The sequence below is a fragment of the Tupaia chinensis genome, unplaced genomic scaffold (assembly GCF_000334495.1).
Source record: "Tupaia chinensis unplaced genomic scaffold, TupChi_1.0 Scaffold146837_1, whole genome shotgun sequence".
Lineage (NCBI taxonomy): Eukaryota > Metazoa > Chordata > Mammalia > Scandentia > Tupaiidae > Tupaia > Tupaia belangeri.
Genome location: NW_006206691.1, coordinates 2666462 through 2682899, shown reverse-complemented (window position 1 = coordinate 2682899; position 16438 = coordinate 2666462). Strand labels below are relative to the sequence as shown.

At 38.3% G+C, this 16438-nt stretch overlaps 1 protein-coding gene across 2 annotated transcripts in view; it reads right to left on the bottom strand.

Annotated features, from left to right (window-relative positions):
• The window catches only part of CTNNA2 (catenin alpha 2), a 917008-nt gene that overhangs the window by 69844 nt on the left and 830726 nt on the right, over positions 1-16438 (bottom strand). For both annotated transcript variants that reach the window (XM_027768558.1, XM_027768559.1), the window contains exons 7-8: positions 14243-14394; positions 2478-2591 (exon numbers count right to left, since the gene is read on the bottom strand). In XM_027768558.1, the coding sequence (XP_027624359.1) occupies positions 2478-2591; positions 14243-14394 (266 nt within the window). The remainder of the gene's footprint in view (positions 1-2477; positions 2592-14242; positions 14395-16438) is intronic.

Here is a 16438-nt window from a genome sequence, read left to right as displayed (position 1 = left end):
ATACTAAGTAATTTTATCTTTAAGAGAATTCTATAAAGTAAGCCTATTACTCATATTTTACAGATTATAAGGCTCAAATTTAGAAAAATTAAGCAACATATAATTTTTTTTTTGAAGAGGTTTTTTGTTACAGGGCATGTGTGCTCGCCAGAAAGACAGAGAGAGACAGAGAGATAGAAAGCGATAAATCACCCCAGGGAGGATGGCTATGTTGCAATCCCTTCTCCTCCATTCTCTCCTCAGGATCTTGGGCATGCACACACATGCACCTGGGACTCAAATCATGGTCGACTATATGGGAGTCCAGCGACATAGCCATTATATCAACTGCTGGTTCCAAGCAACACATAACTTTGAGGATGGTCCTAACTCTACCCTTTATGAGTAACATTGGTTTGTCTGAAATCAAAGCCAGTGTCTTTGTTTTTTGTTTTTTTAGAGAGAGATTTTTGCTTTAGGGCACATGTGCTCACTGGAGAGACAGACAATAAGTGAGAAATCCCCCTCTCAGAGGGGATGGCCATGCTGCAATCCTTTCTTCTCCGTTTTCTTCTTGGGATTTTGTGTACACACACACACACACATGCACTCACACGCTCAGTGTGAGTTTTAAGTCTTTGGGTTAGAGGACACAAACCATGGTTGACTATTTGAGAGTCCAGCAATGAAACCATTACACCATTAGCTGGTCCCTAAAATAAATGTCTTTAAGGTTCTAAATTTTACTATGGAATTTCTCTTCTCAATGTCCATCCATCTCTCTCTATCATTTGATTGTGCTAGAAAATTAGGACATAAAGCACATGAGAGAATTTGGGTTTTAGGTACAAAATCTTTCTTGGTCAACATCTCCCTTTCAAATCCAATTTTAATTTCTGATAGATTGTTTTTTGTACTCTTCTTTTACAATTCCTATAGTAATGTGAGCTCTCTGGGATTTCCTAATCCTCATCCTAACTGCCACCTCTATTGCCAAGGATTCCTGTTCATTATCTTCTCTTAAGTAAACTTAACTTGCAGAATTAAAATATCTAATTCTCAGTGATATCATAATTTGATTTTTTTTTAACTCTATGCAAACTGAGTATTTCATGTGAGGAATATCTCACCCTCTTCTGCAAGGTATTTCATCCCCTATCACCCGTCTTGATTACCTACATCCGGGATGCACAGCTAATCTGGTCCAATTCCAGGATGCTCTTTGAACCACTTGTGTTGGTGGACAGTGTCACAGCACACTAAAATGTCAGGTAGAACTATAGCTTCTCTGCTGCTTCCTGCTCCATGGCCTAAACTGGTACATTCCCAGTATGTCTCTGGAATTTCTTTTTCTAAAACATGACAGACAGATGTAGGGCTATTGCCCCAGCCATAAATAGGTACTGGGTGGCAGAAAAGAGTTTTCTTTATCTAATGGCCTTGAACCAATTTTATATAAGATATGGTCTTGAATACTACAGAACCTATGGCAAAGTTACTGGAGCAATTGTCCAGCCAATAACAAGGCAGTACTCTGATGCTCCATTTGTCATTGCCTCTTGAGTTGTTAGCAAGCTTGGAGATTTCAAGAGAAAATGGTAACTGTGTCAATGCAAAATCTGAACACTGAAGCATCTTCTGTCTGCTTACTGTCTACTCATGATACCTAACACCAACAAAACCCATTGTACACATAAGAGTTGGCTTTGCTATGGCTTCTACAATATATTTAAAGCGAGCAATAAAAGGGAATTAGATGGAATCAAGAGCCATCAGGCAGTGGTGATTTTCACAGTGTAAAATATAAATTAATTCAACCCCAGATGAGAACACAGATTTCTTTTTCTTTTTAAGGGAGATTTTTGCTATAAGTCACATGAGCTCACCAGAGAAACAGAGACAGAAAGAGAGAAATCACCCCCCGGGGGGAAAGGCCACCCACAATCCTTTCTCCTCAATTCTTCTTCCAGGATCTTGGGCACACATGCACATGTGCCCAGTGTGAATTCCAGGTCTCTAGATCCAGGACTCAAACCACGGTTGGCTGTGTGGGAGTCTAGTGATGTAACCATTATACCATCTGCTGGTCCCCCAAAACACAGATTTCTAAGTCATGAACCTGAGTTCCCAAGTCTTTTTTTTTTTTTTTTTGAGAGATTTTCACTATAAGGCGCGTGTGCTCGCCAAGACAGACAGAGAGACAGAGAGACAGAAAGCGAGAAATCACCCCCCAGGGAGGATGGTCACACTGCAATCCCTTCTCCTCCATTCTCCTCTTGGGATCTTGGGCACGTATGCACACGTGCCCGGTGTGAGTTTTAAGCCACCGGGTCCGGGACACGAACCGCAGTTGACTACGTGGGAATCCAGCGACATAGCCATTATGCTAACTGCTGGTTCCCAGAGTTCCCAAGTCTTTAGAGTTCATAAAATCCCTTGAACCATTTTGGTCAGCACTGCCCCTGTACACCAAATCAGTGCCCCAGATATCCACTCACCCGTGCACTCTGCCCTGCAATGAGTTGGTCATCCTCTGTCTGAACACTTGTTCGGCTACGCACATCATAATCTTCCTGCTCAAAGTCAGAATCGTCCTCTAGTTCTTCTGGGGTCTAAAGATAAAAAGGAAAAAAAAAATAGAATATCAGCATATTTTAAATTTATTACCCTCACCCTACCCCTAGCCACATAATGCTCATTGCAAAGGCTAAATAAATAGCCCCCCAGGAAATTACTTATAATGTCTTACATCTTGGATTAGCTACATAGGTAGGTATTAGCTGAAATAAAGTCAGGAAAATCAAGCCACCCTAATTTATCTTTTTGGAAAAAGAAAACTTTATTATTTCCTCCTGCAGGTGTGGCAAGTCTAAGTTTACCTTTTGCTATGCCATGCTTTCTAATTTTAAGAAAATGATACTTGTGCATTATTTCTACCCATCCAAATTTATGGAAAGTAGAAAATAACCATCAACAACATAAATTATGCCTGTACTTCTCTAGTGCCCCTGTGTTTTTTCTAGCTCTTCTATTCTCAATAAGAAAAAGGATTAAGACTTGCCAGGTCAATGGCCAAACCTAATGAAATATCTGATTTGGGCACTGAGCCACACAGTGCATAGGTGACAGTATAGATTCTACAGTCAAGACTGAGAAATATGAATCCCTGTGTGACCATGAGCAATGTCTTAGCTCTCTCAGCTTCAGTTTTCTCCTCTGTAAATTGGCATTGCAAACAACAACTACCTTCATGATTATTATGAAGATTAAGTAATGTATTCTATATGGAGTATCATGCGCATAAAATGCATTTTTTAAATGTTTGTCATTCTTCTTACTTAGAAATTTGAGTTCAATACATTCAACAAGTTGTTTTTAACAGCACCGAGTACCATATAGCCATTAAGGATTACATAACTCCTTCACGCATAATATCAGTTTTGTTCAGACCAGCACTACAAAGGAGGACTCATTCTTTCTTTAGAGATGAGAACAAAGTTTAAAGAAGTTAAACAATATACAGGATGTCTTAGATTTAGTCAGCAACAGAGCAAGTATGTAGACCTAATACCCAACTGTGTCCAACACCAAATATATTGCTCCTTTTTATTTTCTAAAGCAAAGGATATTTTATTAAGTAAAAGTGAAAGTACACTCTTGAGAGGTCGGAGTGAGCCCTAGCGGAGAGAGAAAGGGTAGCTCAAGGGCCTACATTGCTCTTTATTAGTTGTTTTTGTTGTAGTTTTTTTGTTTGTTTTTACATTACAAATTAGGTAAAAACTGGGGCTAAGAAAATTAGATCAATACCCTTTCTAATCTATAAATTCAGTGTTGAGGAAAAGGTAAGAATGAATCCATAAGCCCAGGAACAACAGCAATATTCTCCTCTCCTTTAACAGTAATAATAATAGATAACATTCATTAAATGCTTGTTTCTGGGACCAGCAGTTAGCGTAATGTCTATGTTGCTGAACTCCCACATAGTTGACCGCAGTTCGAGTCCCAGACCCAGTGGCTTAAACTCACGCCAGGCGCGTGTGCATGCATGCCCAAGATCCTGAGAGGAGAATAGAGGAGAAGGGATTGCGGCGTGGCCATCCTCCCTGGGGCGTGATTTCTCGCTTTCTGTCTGTCTCTCTGTCTCTGTCTCTCTGGCGAGTGCACGCTCCCTATAGCAAAAACCTCTCAAAATAAATAAATAAATAAATAAATAAATATTTTAAAAATGCTAGTTTCTGTCACTATTTTCTCTGAGTGCTTTATAGTAAACTCATGCAGTTCTCTTAACTGTATTAGATTTTTTTAGCAGCATAAATAGTGTCTCTGATGTAAACACTATTGTCATTTTTATGGGTAGGGAAACTGAGGCATGAGAGTTCACACTGTGCTCAAAGGCTTCTACTTCAGGCAGTTTGTATCATGTACTCTAAATTATCAAGCTCTGTTAACTTGGGACATATTCGGGAGTTGGAGAGGTCGGTGCATAAAGAGGACACCTTGTATCAGTGTAAGATTCCCAGTTCAACAGCTAATAGCCTGAAAGGTGGTGGTCTTTACAAACTCCCTTCGGCAGGGAGTGGAATCAGATCCCTGGACTCTTTCAAAAGAAAGGAACAGACCACAAGCAGTACTAAGGATGCAGTTGTCCATTTTTGTCCAAAAAAGCACATTTTTATTCTGCTGGCTTCTTTGGCTTCCTCGGTGTAATTAATCAGGTGTGATTATTGATGAAGCCTTGAGATCGGTCAGACAGGCATAAAATGGGGTCCTTCATGCCAATATCACGCTATGCTTAGTAATTTCCCAAGCTTTAGTAGTATCACTCTTGTTTTTCCTTCTCTGTTGCCATCAACCTTTTTAACATTCACTCAGTCATCTATGATGCTCAGTTTTCATTCATAGACATGTTAAAAAAAATGGGAGAAGGAAAAGGTTTTGTTTCCATATTTAATTAACTAATATAAAGGCAGGGTGGGCAGAACCCAGTTCAAATAACTGGTTGTACTTTCATTGTGGACAGAGACAATCCTCTCTGATCATTCCTCACTCTTTTGGAGCGTACTGCAGAACAATTACGGCAAGGCGGTAAATTCTGCTGACAGAGGAGATGACAAGATTACAAGCACTTTTCATCATTAGTTCTTGAAAGGGAGAGAGAAGAGTGAAATAAAAAACCTCACTCAACAGAAAAAAGCAGAGCATGATGGTGCCTATAGTACAGTGTCCAAGTATGCCCCACTCAGTGCATTTAGATGGGTCAATGACAGTCCCAGCCTGGCAGCACAAGGCTGATAAGGATGAGCTTTTATTCAAGCAACTATGGTCCAAGAACAAAAATAAATTAAAAATTTCAAATGACAGTCAAAAACATAAGTGGAAAAATGTTCAAATTAAAAAAAAAAAAAAACTGGAGGTAGACCCAAAGGATTTAAATATTATTGACCCAACTCAACCACTCAGAAGTTTCATGTCTTCAGCAAGTCACTTAATTTTGCTGTTTCTGTGTTTTCTCACTCAAAAAAAATGGTGATTACAATCTCTATTTCTCTGTCTGTTTCATAGGACTCCTAAACTCAGATGTATTTGAAAATTCTTTACAAATTATAAAGCTAAACAAAATTTATTAAGGATAGTGATAATTACTATGCTTAACAAAGCATAATACCTAATTTAAACAGCAACAGTAAAAATAATAGCAATCATTGTTCACTACCCAGTATGGGATAGAAGTTCAGCTTAAGGATTTTTTTTTTTTTGAGAGGTTTTTGTTATAGGGCGCATGTGCGAGACAGAGAGACAGAAAGTGAGAAATCACCTCCCCCCCCCCAGGGGGGATGGCCATGCCGCAATCCCTTCTCCTCCATTCTCCTCTTGGGATCTTGGGCATGCATGCACATGCACCCAGTGTGAGTTTAAGCTGCCAGGTCTGGGACTCAAACCACAGTTGATTTCATGTGAGTCCAGCAACATAGCCATTATGCCAACTGCTGGTCCCAAGGATTTAACCTTTATAACAACCTGATGATAAATTTAATCTCCATTTTATAAATATATGAACAGTCTTGGAGCTGTTAAGTAAATTTCTCCAGGTGTGACACATAGCAAGTGCCAGAACTGGAGGACAAATTAAGGGCTCCACAGCCTATGGTTTTAACCATCACAAATACCACCAGGCAAATGGATGAGCTTAAAATATTTCATGTGCCTTAAACATGTAGCAAACCCATCCAAGGCCTTCATATAAATAGTTCTGTGCATGTGCAGTTGCTAATTACATGTAAATGTGTCTCCTACTCATGCTGTTATTTTTTGGATCACTCATTTTAAACACATGAGTGTTATTTTTCGGCTGATCAAGGATCTCCATACATTAAAGGGCATGTGATAAATTACAGGACATCTGCAGGATTCAGGGAGAATACACCTGTATTATTATTTACTATTGTAAGGTAAACAAATTCATGAAGTGTGTTACTTCTTCACTGGAGGTGAGATGCAGAGAGGCAAGCCTCAGCTCTGCTCTGTGTATTCTCAGGGAGGGCCTTTTTACAACAGACAAGAAACACTTTAGGTCTACTCCTGACTTCCTGGTAGTACTACTATCCAACGGTGAGGAGGTGAAAGTGGGTCTTAGCTGCAAAATGGCACACATAAATATGATGCTTTAAAATCCTTTACCACTGAAGAGCCTATGGGATTAGTGTGACCCCTGAAGATCACATGACCTGTCCAGGGTCATACCATATGTGAGTTGCAAAATACTCAATCCACCTGTTGCTAGTGCTCAATTATCTAATAACAGCCTCCATTCAAAAGTTCATTTGCCTATTTTTTTTTTCTGAAGAGGTTTTTGCTATAGGGCACATACACTTGCCAGACAGACAGAGACAGAGAGATAGAAAGCGAGAAATCACCCTCCAGGGGGGATGGCCACACCGCAATCCCTTCTCCTCCATTCTCCTCGTGGGATCTTGGGCATGCACGCACATGCGCCCAGCGTGAGTTTAAATCACCAGATCTGGGACTCGAACCATGGTCGACTACGTAGTAATGCAGCAACATAGTCATTACGCTAACTGCTGGTCCCAAGTTCATTTGCTTTTTTGAAAAGCAAAATAAGCCACTGTTGAAGGATTCACTTGAACATGTGGGTAAATCATGATAAGGCCCACTTAAAGAAAAGGCTCCGAGGTACACAAGAGTCTCACTGAGAAAAGAATGAGAATGTGGGCTGCAAGGAGAGTTTGGTGACACATGAGAGGAGAATGCCCCAACAGAGCTTGACACCACTGGAATGAGTTGCAGACTAGAAAATACTATTAGAGATCTCCTGAAGACTGTTTAAAAAAAAAAAAAATTCCCCCTCGTTAGGAGTGATTGGCCACTGGTATTTTAGCTGAATTACTCTGAAGGCATCCTAATGAACCTCCCCGCTTCTCCCTTGTGCTGTAGGTTGTATTCTCTCCAGCATAGTCTGGTGGTCTGTTTAGGGTCTAATCAGGTCATTCTTTTCTCCTACTTAGAACGCTCCAGTGGCCTTCAACTCACTCACTTGGTAGTCCTCCAGTGTAGCGCTCTACTCTGGCCTTCATACCTTCCATTCCCTCTGCTGGAAAAGTGCTCCCTCCAAACACCATTAGGGCTTGTTTTCTCCTCCTTTTCCAAATGTTTTATCAACTCTCAGTTATCATTGCTCATAAAATCTGCGTCCACGCTGAACTCTACCCACTTTATACTATCTTAAATATTTCTATGTCACAATATTAGACTTGTATTAGTTCGTCAGGAAAGTCATAACATATTTTTCTATGAAAAAAATGCATCATGACTGAGACCAGCAGTTAGCGCAATGGCTATGTCACTGGACTCCCATGTAGCCGACCAGAGTTTGAATCCCGGACCCAGTGGCTTAAACTCACACCGGGCGTATGTGCATGCATGCCCAAGATTCCGAGAGGAGAATGGAGGAGAAAGGATTGTGGCATGGCCATTCCCCCCGGGGGGTGATTTCTCGCTTTCTACCTCTCTGTCTCTCTCTGTCTTTCCGGCAAGTGCACACTCCCTATAACAAAAACCTCTCCAAAAAAAACTGCATCTTGATTTTCCCAATAACCCAGAATTTACTTGTACAATTTCTATCTCCTACCAGTATAAATTTCTCAGATTTATGGACTTTTGTCTACTTTATTTACCTCTATATTTAGGGCATCCCTAATAATGTGGGGCATCTAGTAGAAATTCAACAAATATTTGATAAATAAATAACAAGACTGAATTCTCAATTTTTAAAAAGCATACTAAATTGTTTTTAATTACTTGAGTTAAAAACAAAGCAAAACAACAAACAAACAAAAAAACTAAGACATTAGGAGACCATGCTGTTTAACAGGACAATGACAAGATATACTAAGGAAATAAATGTTGTCACATAAATAATTACTAACTTTTATTCAACCCCTTCTTTTTTTATTATTTTTTTAGAGGTTTTTGCTATAGCATATCTGCGCTCACCATAAAGACAGAGAGAGACAGAAAGCGAGAAATCACCCCCCAAGGTGGATGGCCATGCCGCAATCTCTTCTCCTCCATTCTCCTCTTGGGATCTTGGGCATGCATGCACATGCTCCCAGTGTGACTTTAAGCCACCGGGTCTGGCACTTGAACCACAGTCGACTACATGGGAGTCCAGTGACATAGCCATTACGCCAATAGCTGGTCCCTCAACCCCTTATTTTCTAGCTAGGATACTCTGACTCCAATCCCTACAATTTTGATAATATTGCTGATTTACTTCATTCCAGAAGGCTGAAGGAAAGCAATACTTCTTAGGAATCTACCAAGGGTCAGGGCTATGCTAGGCCTTTTTAGTGGCAGTAATATTTGCCTTTCTTTGAAGAAAATTAAACTGAAGTACAGGGAAGGTAATTAGCCTGCTAATGACTCAAAAATAGTTACGTTATAGATTCTAAACTTTACTGCTTCACAGTACCCTCATGGTCTTAGAAATATTTTCAAGGGAACCAGCAGTTAGCGTAATGGCTATGTCGCTGGACTCCCATGTAGTCAACCGCGGTTCACGTCCCGGACCAGGTGGCTTAAAACTCACGCCAGGCACGAGTGCGTGTGTGCCCAAGATCCCAAGAGGAGAATGGAGGAGAAGGGATTGCGGCATGACCATCCCCCCTGGGGGTTGATTTCTCGCTTTCTGTCCCTATGTCTCTGTCTGTGTGGTGAGCGCACGTGCCCTATAGCAAAAACCTCTCCAAAAAAAAAAAAAAAAAAGAAATATTTTCAAGGTACTGCTAATTTAATAAACCAAAAACAACAACAAAAAACAAACAAACAAAAACTCCTATAGTTCTGTTAATTATGCAGTTTGCTCAAATCAACTTACATATTTCTGTTACCTAACAACTCATTACCTGTTGGGTATTACACCACTTCTCAAACCGTGGAATCCATATGGACACTCACTGATTTTTTCAATTTTTTTTTTTCACTTGAGAGTGTATCTACTCCTCAGAAAGAGAGAGAGAAAAGAGAAACACCCTCCTGTGAACTTCAGTCATGCTATAATCTGGGCATGCATACACAAATTCTGGCCATGTTTTTCAAGCTGCTGCAATCAGGATTTGAACTGGTTAGTTATGTGTGTTCGAGGTGCCAATGTATGACACTTAACTACTGTGCTATGGGGTTGGCCCCATACCCATTTATCTTTCAGACTTTTTTTAAATCATAGTGATCATACAAACTTAGCTTCACAATACATGATATCACAAAAGGTATATACTAACCTAATGTTTAAATCCTTAACTATCTCCAGCTAACATTTCCCACAGAATCTAAGAGATGTCTGTCTATATGTTACCCTTGACATTTTAAAATATCTTCTAATGCTCCAAGGCACTTTGGCTCACAGTTTAAAAGACATGAAGTTAAACTATAAACCTTTATCTGAACCTATCCCAGGCCTTGTAATTTCCTTGCCCTGGTTTTGAAAGTATCATACACAACCAAATTAATGGGTTCCAATTACAAAGTTTAGTGTCAAGATATTATTGTAGATTTTCCAGGGTTATTCTTAGAAGAAGTAATTACTGTTTTGTGGAGTACAGATCTCCTGACACCAAGATATTACCACCTCCTACTCTACTCACGTATCCTAATTCCCAATGCTAAATGTTTAACTCTTTGTATATTAAATGTATACATGGTCCTCATTATTTGTGTTTCCTTATTTATAAATTTGCCTATTTGCTAAAATGTATTTGTATCCCCCAAAATAAACATTCATATTGCTTTTGTAGATATTTCTGGACATACAAGAGGGTAAAAAATCTGAGTCACCCAATATGCATATTCCTAGCTAAGGGCCAACATGACACTCTGCCTTCTTGCTTAAGCTCTTATACTATAAACAAGTACAGTTTCTGTGGCTTATTTAGTGCCACATTTTGGGGGGAATGCTCTTTGTTGTGATTTCTCTGCTTAAAATGGGCCCTAGGTGTAGTGTTGAATAGTCTAATGTTCCCTAATGCAAGAAGGTTATGATGTGCCCAACAGAGAAACCTGTTAGATAAGCTTGGCTCAAGCATCAGTTAATTCTGCTGGCTGCACCTTTAGTGTTAAGGGGGGAGGTGGGGAAGAAAGAAAAAAAAAATCATGTATTTTAAAAGGTATCCTCAAATAAAAACACATATAGAACAAGGCTGTCTATATGGTTCCATATTCAGTAATTTAGGGTTCACAGGGAAATGACAGAATGCACCTAGTGTGAATAATGAAAAATGACTGTTCACTGGTTTTCCAGGTTTGCCTATTTTTTAAAAACTACCTTGTGGGGATAATCAGAAAATTCCTATGTACCCGATAGATCACAGAGGACATGCCTCAGCAAGAAACAAACAAAAAATGTGTCATGAAGTAAGGAGAAGAGTAGACCTGCTCCAGGAGAGAAGCAGAGTCCTGAAAGGTGAGGGCAGAAGATAGGAAGGGCAGCTTTGTCTACTTCGGGGGGTTGCCTAGAGCTGGCCTGGAGCACTCAGATACCAACACTGCCATTAAATATGCATTGATCGCTGAGTGGCAAGGTGATGGAGAATATGACCCTTCAAGGTCCTTTCTACATCTATTTTTGAAGGGAAAAAAAATAACAAGAGATTTCTTTCTATTTCAAAGTATAATCAACAGTTTGGGAGAGACCATGGTCAGGTTTGCTGAGAAAGAAACAAGTCCATTTGTCTAATTGTTTTCTTCCTGATTTGGTATGATATTACTAGATTTTATTTAAGTAGACTTAGTCATTATTTTCAGAAGGGGAACCAAGAAACGATTTACGTACAAAATAAAGTCATTTGAATGCTGAATGGATAAGGATTTTAAAAATAACAATTTGTACATCATGTACATTTCTCTCTTCCTAAATTTTAAGTGGTGTGAAATCCATCTGATCAAATCGTTTGAAATGTCAAGATGAGGGAATGACACTTCATGTGACAACGATATGGCATTTTATCTAAAAGTGTGTTTTTTTACAGCTCATGAATGAATAAATGAATGAGGGCTATAAACCTCCTTAGCCTCCCAGATGAGTGGTTGTCAGGAAAATGTGAAGGCTAACAAAGCAGAAAAAATGGCAAAAGAGGGAATATGTCTTGAGGATTATAGAGGGATTTAGTGTCAAATGCTTTGAAAACATAACTCTCATGGTCTATTACCTTACTTCACAACTTAGTATATAATGGGCGAAATGATCGAATTTGTTAAGAGCTTAAAAGGCTGATGACCATCTCTTTTCTTTTCCCCCAGTTCTCATATCTTTTTCTTCTATCATCTTCCTACTTTCCTAGGTCTCTCTCTCTCTCTCTCTCTTTCACACACACACACACACACACACACACACACACACACATGCACCATTAGGCTACATGCAATATAATGTACCATACTGAAGGGAATAGATAAAAAAGAATGCTTTTACTTTCCAAAGATTCATAGTCTAGAGAAAATAATATTCATAAAATAAATAGTAGAATAAGTATTGTTACAAACAGAAACAGTTGTTGTTTAAAGAATCGGTTCATTACTGATAAGGGAGAAAATCTGGGGAAAGAACATTTGAGTCAGTTCTTGAAAGACCTCAGAGTTTGACAGGTATAAGATGGACAAGTGAGAAGAACAGGGATTTAATTACCTTGCCAGTCCTCCCATTCCAAATTTGAATTCCACGTTGTTAAGTATAATTAATATTGCCTGATATAACTTACGAAATGCTCTGACCTGTCTAAATCGATCATGAGATTATTAGGAAAAAAAGGCTTCCATTTAACATGAAAACAGTCAAGACTTAAAGAGCAAAAGATCAGAAGGTGGTATTTGGGCTCTCAAGGGAAGGAGCTGGAGGATGTATCAGGAAAACTAGGGATGTCAACACAGAGCAAAGGACAGCCCCCTTCTAGTCATGCATTGCTCGAGGCTCCTGGGATTGCTTCCAAAGCACCATGCTGTACCCTGGATACCACAGTCAAAGGGGACCATGCCTAGGTTTGATAGCTTCAAGAAAACCAAGATTTGGAAGCAAATGAACACCATTTATAAAATCCTTGAAAGACTAGGGATGTATTGGCCAGAGAAATACTGAAAACGAATTAATTGGTTGTTACTGTTTCATGTTTTCAGAGGACAGGAGTGCTGGTTTAGGTATTCAGTGATCTGAGGGAAAATGTTCAGTGTGCTCAGCATATACCATTTGGGTTCATTGATTAGCCTCAGGAACTACAATGAAGACTGAGGATGAGGATGAAGGTAAAGATACAGTCTAGCACTTTCTTGTCTTACTCAGTGGCCCATAGCTACATGGAACTCTTGAGCTCTTTATTAGATGCAGCTGGTGCCACATGTTGAAATGATAACATTTTGAGTACATTTGGTTAAATAAACTATATTACTGAAACTACAATTAATTACACCCACTTCTGTTTCGCTTTCTAATGTGTGTACTAGACAATTTTAAATTAAAAATGTAATTTCTAACTTGCTCCCATTGTATTTCTATTGGACATCACGCTTTTTGGATTAGGACTGCAGAAACCCCATCCCTGCCTGAATCAAAATAAACGTATCTGTTTCATCGATTGTGCTTTTGCATACGCAGTTGATTTGAAAAGAGAACCTTTGGCCAATGAAAATGTTTGTGCAATACTGTATTAGACTGTTAGTAAGGTAAAGAGAAAAACAAAAATCTCATCTTAGGATGAATTATTATGCAACAGCTAAATAAAATGAGGTGAAGTATGTATCTTAACAGAGAGATGAAGGCACATTGTGGCTGAACAAACCAAGTTGCAAATATTACTATGTGACATTGTAGTTAACTTGAATATATTAGACTATATATATATACACCTATATATCTATATATAGGTGTGTGTGTGTATATATGTGTGTGATGTGTGTGTGTATATATATATATATATATATATACACACACATATCATACATATTACATATATTGGGTTGCTGGAAAAATCATGACTATATATATATATATATATATATATATATACACACACAAAAAAAAAAACCACACATATATATAAATACATACACACACACACACACACACACATATATATATATTTTATACATAAAATTTTTTCGGCCTATTTCTGCATGTAATAACATCAACAATGGTCTGAACAACTCACATTTACCTGCAAATAGAGTTCTAAGCATAGGAAGATGGTTGGGTAGGAGAGGTGGAGATATTTTATGGAAAGCTACATAACCTTATTTATAATATCAGGATTTTATTTGAGGAGTATAATTATGTATTAGTTTATAATTGTATAATAACAACTACTGTTATCATTATAGCTTATTTATTCTTCTTATTATTAATTATTGTCATTATTTTAACACTACTAAACTGGATAATCTTTATTTCTTTCAAGGCTATGATTTTCTGACCTGGATAGGAAGACGGTGTTAGCAAGGAGCACAGAAAGAAAAGAGCAGGCTTAAGTCTATACGCCATTTAGGAAATACTACATACAAGGAGTAGACAGGGTTTCCCATTTCACATATTCAGTGCTAATATAGGCCTGGTGGGATCTCTCATCTCTTTATAAGTAAAGAGTCCACCTTGTCTGAGAAAGTCAGGAACCAGACAGATTTCCACAATTAGACAATAAATAAATAAGAGAGTTAACACTTTGGGGACCCTGTGAAAAGCTTTGACCTCTCTAGAGGCCTCGCATACCCTGATCATCAGCACAGCTTTTCTGATGTCCCGAACACCATCATACACCAGACGAGAGGCATCGATGAACTCATTCTCCTCAAACGGCTGAGGTACATTCGCACTCAGGGCTTCAATGGCGACTTCTACTTGTTCAGCAAAGCGTGGCATCACTGGGTTTCAAAAAAGTGAAAAAAAGTAGATTAGGCAATGTTTCTCTTACTCTTTTTCATCTTAAGACATTGGGCAAGGTGGTAGACCCTTACTGTTCCAGCAATCTGAAGGAACAGGATGCCTATCTGCTCAGTGTGGGCTGGACCCAGGTTAATGGCTTTGTCTACCTCAGCAGGAGAAGCAAATTTTTACTCCAGACATGGTGATGGTTTGCAAAACAGGAAGTTTCTAAAACTTGCCCAATTGTGTGGTGTAGTGGATGAGTATAGATTTCATGTTATCCTAACTTGAGGTCCATTAGTTACCAACTCAGAAACTTCGTCCAAGTTTATTTAACCTTTATTAACCTCTTTCTTTGTTTTTAAAATATAAAATTCCACCTCAAGATTCAGTAGGATAAACATTTGGCCCTTAGATTCCATCCAATACTTCTGGATCAATAGTATTAATAAGGATTAATGAGTATCAAATGTTATAGTGATTGCTGGTACATAGCAGATCTCAACCTACACAGTTTCACAATAAAGTATAAATGAAATGATCCAGTCTATCCCACTTTTGTTGGAAATGTACAAATTGAGACACTGCAGGAGGTGGGGTAGAGAGGGAAGCTGTAGAAAGACCGTGAAAGAGGGAAGAAAGAAGACAGAGAAGGCCTATGAAAAGAGAAAAACAATAAGCTCAAAGATGAATGATTCCATTTTACAGGACTACTTTGATATGAAAAAAAGGTGTATATATAAGTTTCTAAAATGCTGACACCTCTCTCTTCTCACAGAGATGCCTGCACATGCCCTGGAGGATAGAGGAAAGTAAACTCAGTAGAATTTCTAAAATACTTCCACTGACTTCTTAAAAAATGCTGTTGATTCACTGATTCTCAAAAATTATAATTCTATTTCCTCAGTCATTAACTTGTAACAATCAATTCATATGGCAAATGAAAACCAAAGGCACAATTCATTTTATTTACAAAGACAATAAAATAGAAACATCACTCATCTATTTCCATTTCTGAACGTCATGCCTGATTCGTCTTTGTATTCATTTTCATCCTCAGTGGATATTTTAACATCCATTTTAATCCCTGGTGTGAGAAACTCTGTTAAATTACTTTATTCTCTAGAGTCAGAATATTCAGTATAGAAATACATTTTTCTAGGATTATTTTACCAGGAAAGTCAAATATTGGTTTAAAAAAAGAAGAAGAAGAGGGAGGAAAACAGAATAACCATTGCTTCAATAAAAATTATTGAAATCAAAGCCGGCATGGGATGAATTTCCTTCTATGGATAAATTACTATGATCAACTCTCCATGTTATTTGAATTTTATATTTAGGGTTTTTTAACCTTCACTTAGATAAAAAATAAAATTGGAAAATATCAAGCTATATTACTACAAATATGAATCAAATGAAGCAGTATTTCTAAAAAAAATTACTGCTTTAAACTTAGGCCATTTCAATTTTCCATTTGTGTTGAAAAACAAACTTTTTACTTTAGGTCATCGAAACTGACCTCCTTGAATATAAAAACATTTTTGTTTGTATGTGACCTTTAGGGCTGAGAATCTTTCTTAAACTGAAAATTCTAAATAATATTAATTTTATTCTATTTGATGTCTAAGCCATCATAATCCTGGCCATCAATTTTACAGATTTATATGATAACATCATGCAGCATTTAGATGCATACAATTTTTTTAGAATTATTTTATTTAACTTTATTTACTTATTTTAATTTGACCAGAAAGGGACGGAGCAAGAGCAATAGTGAGAGCAAGAGAGAGAGAGAAAGTGAGAAACAGGACCAACAGATGGCATAATGGCTATGTCACTGGACTCCCATGGTGCAGATCGAGTCCCAGACCTGGTAGCTTAAACTCATGCCAGGTGTGTGGGTATGCATGCCCAAGATCCTGAGAGAAGAATGGAGGAAAAGGGATTGCAGTGTGACCATCCCCCAGGGGGCTGATTTCTTGCTTTCTGTCTCTCTGTCTTTCTGGCGAGCACATGTGCCCTATAGCAAAAACCTCTCAAAAA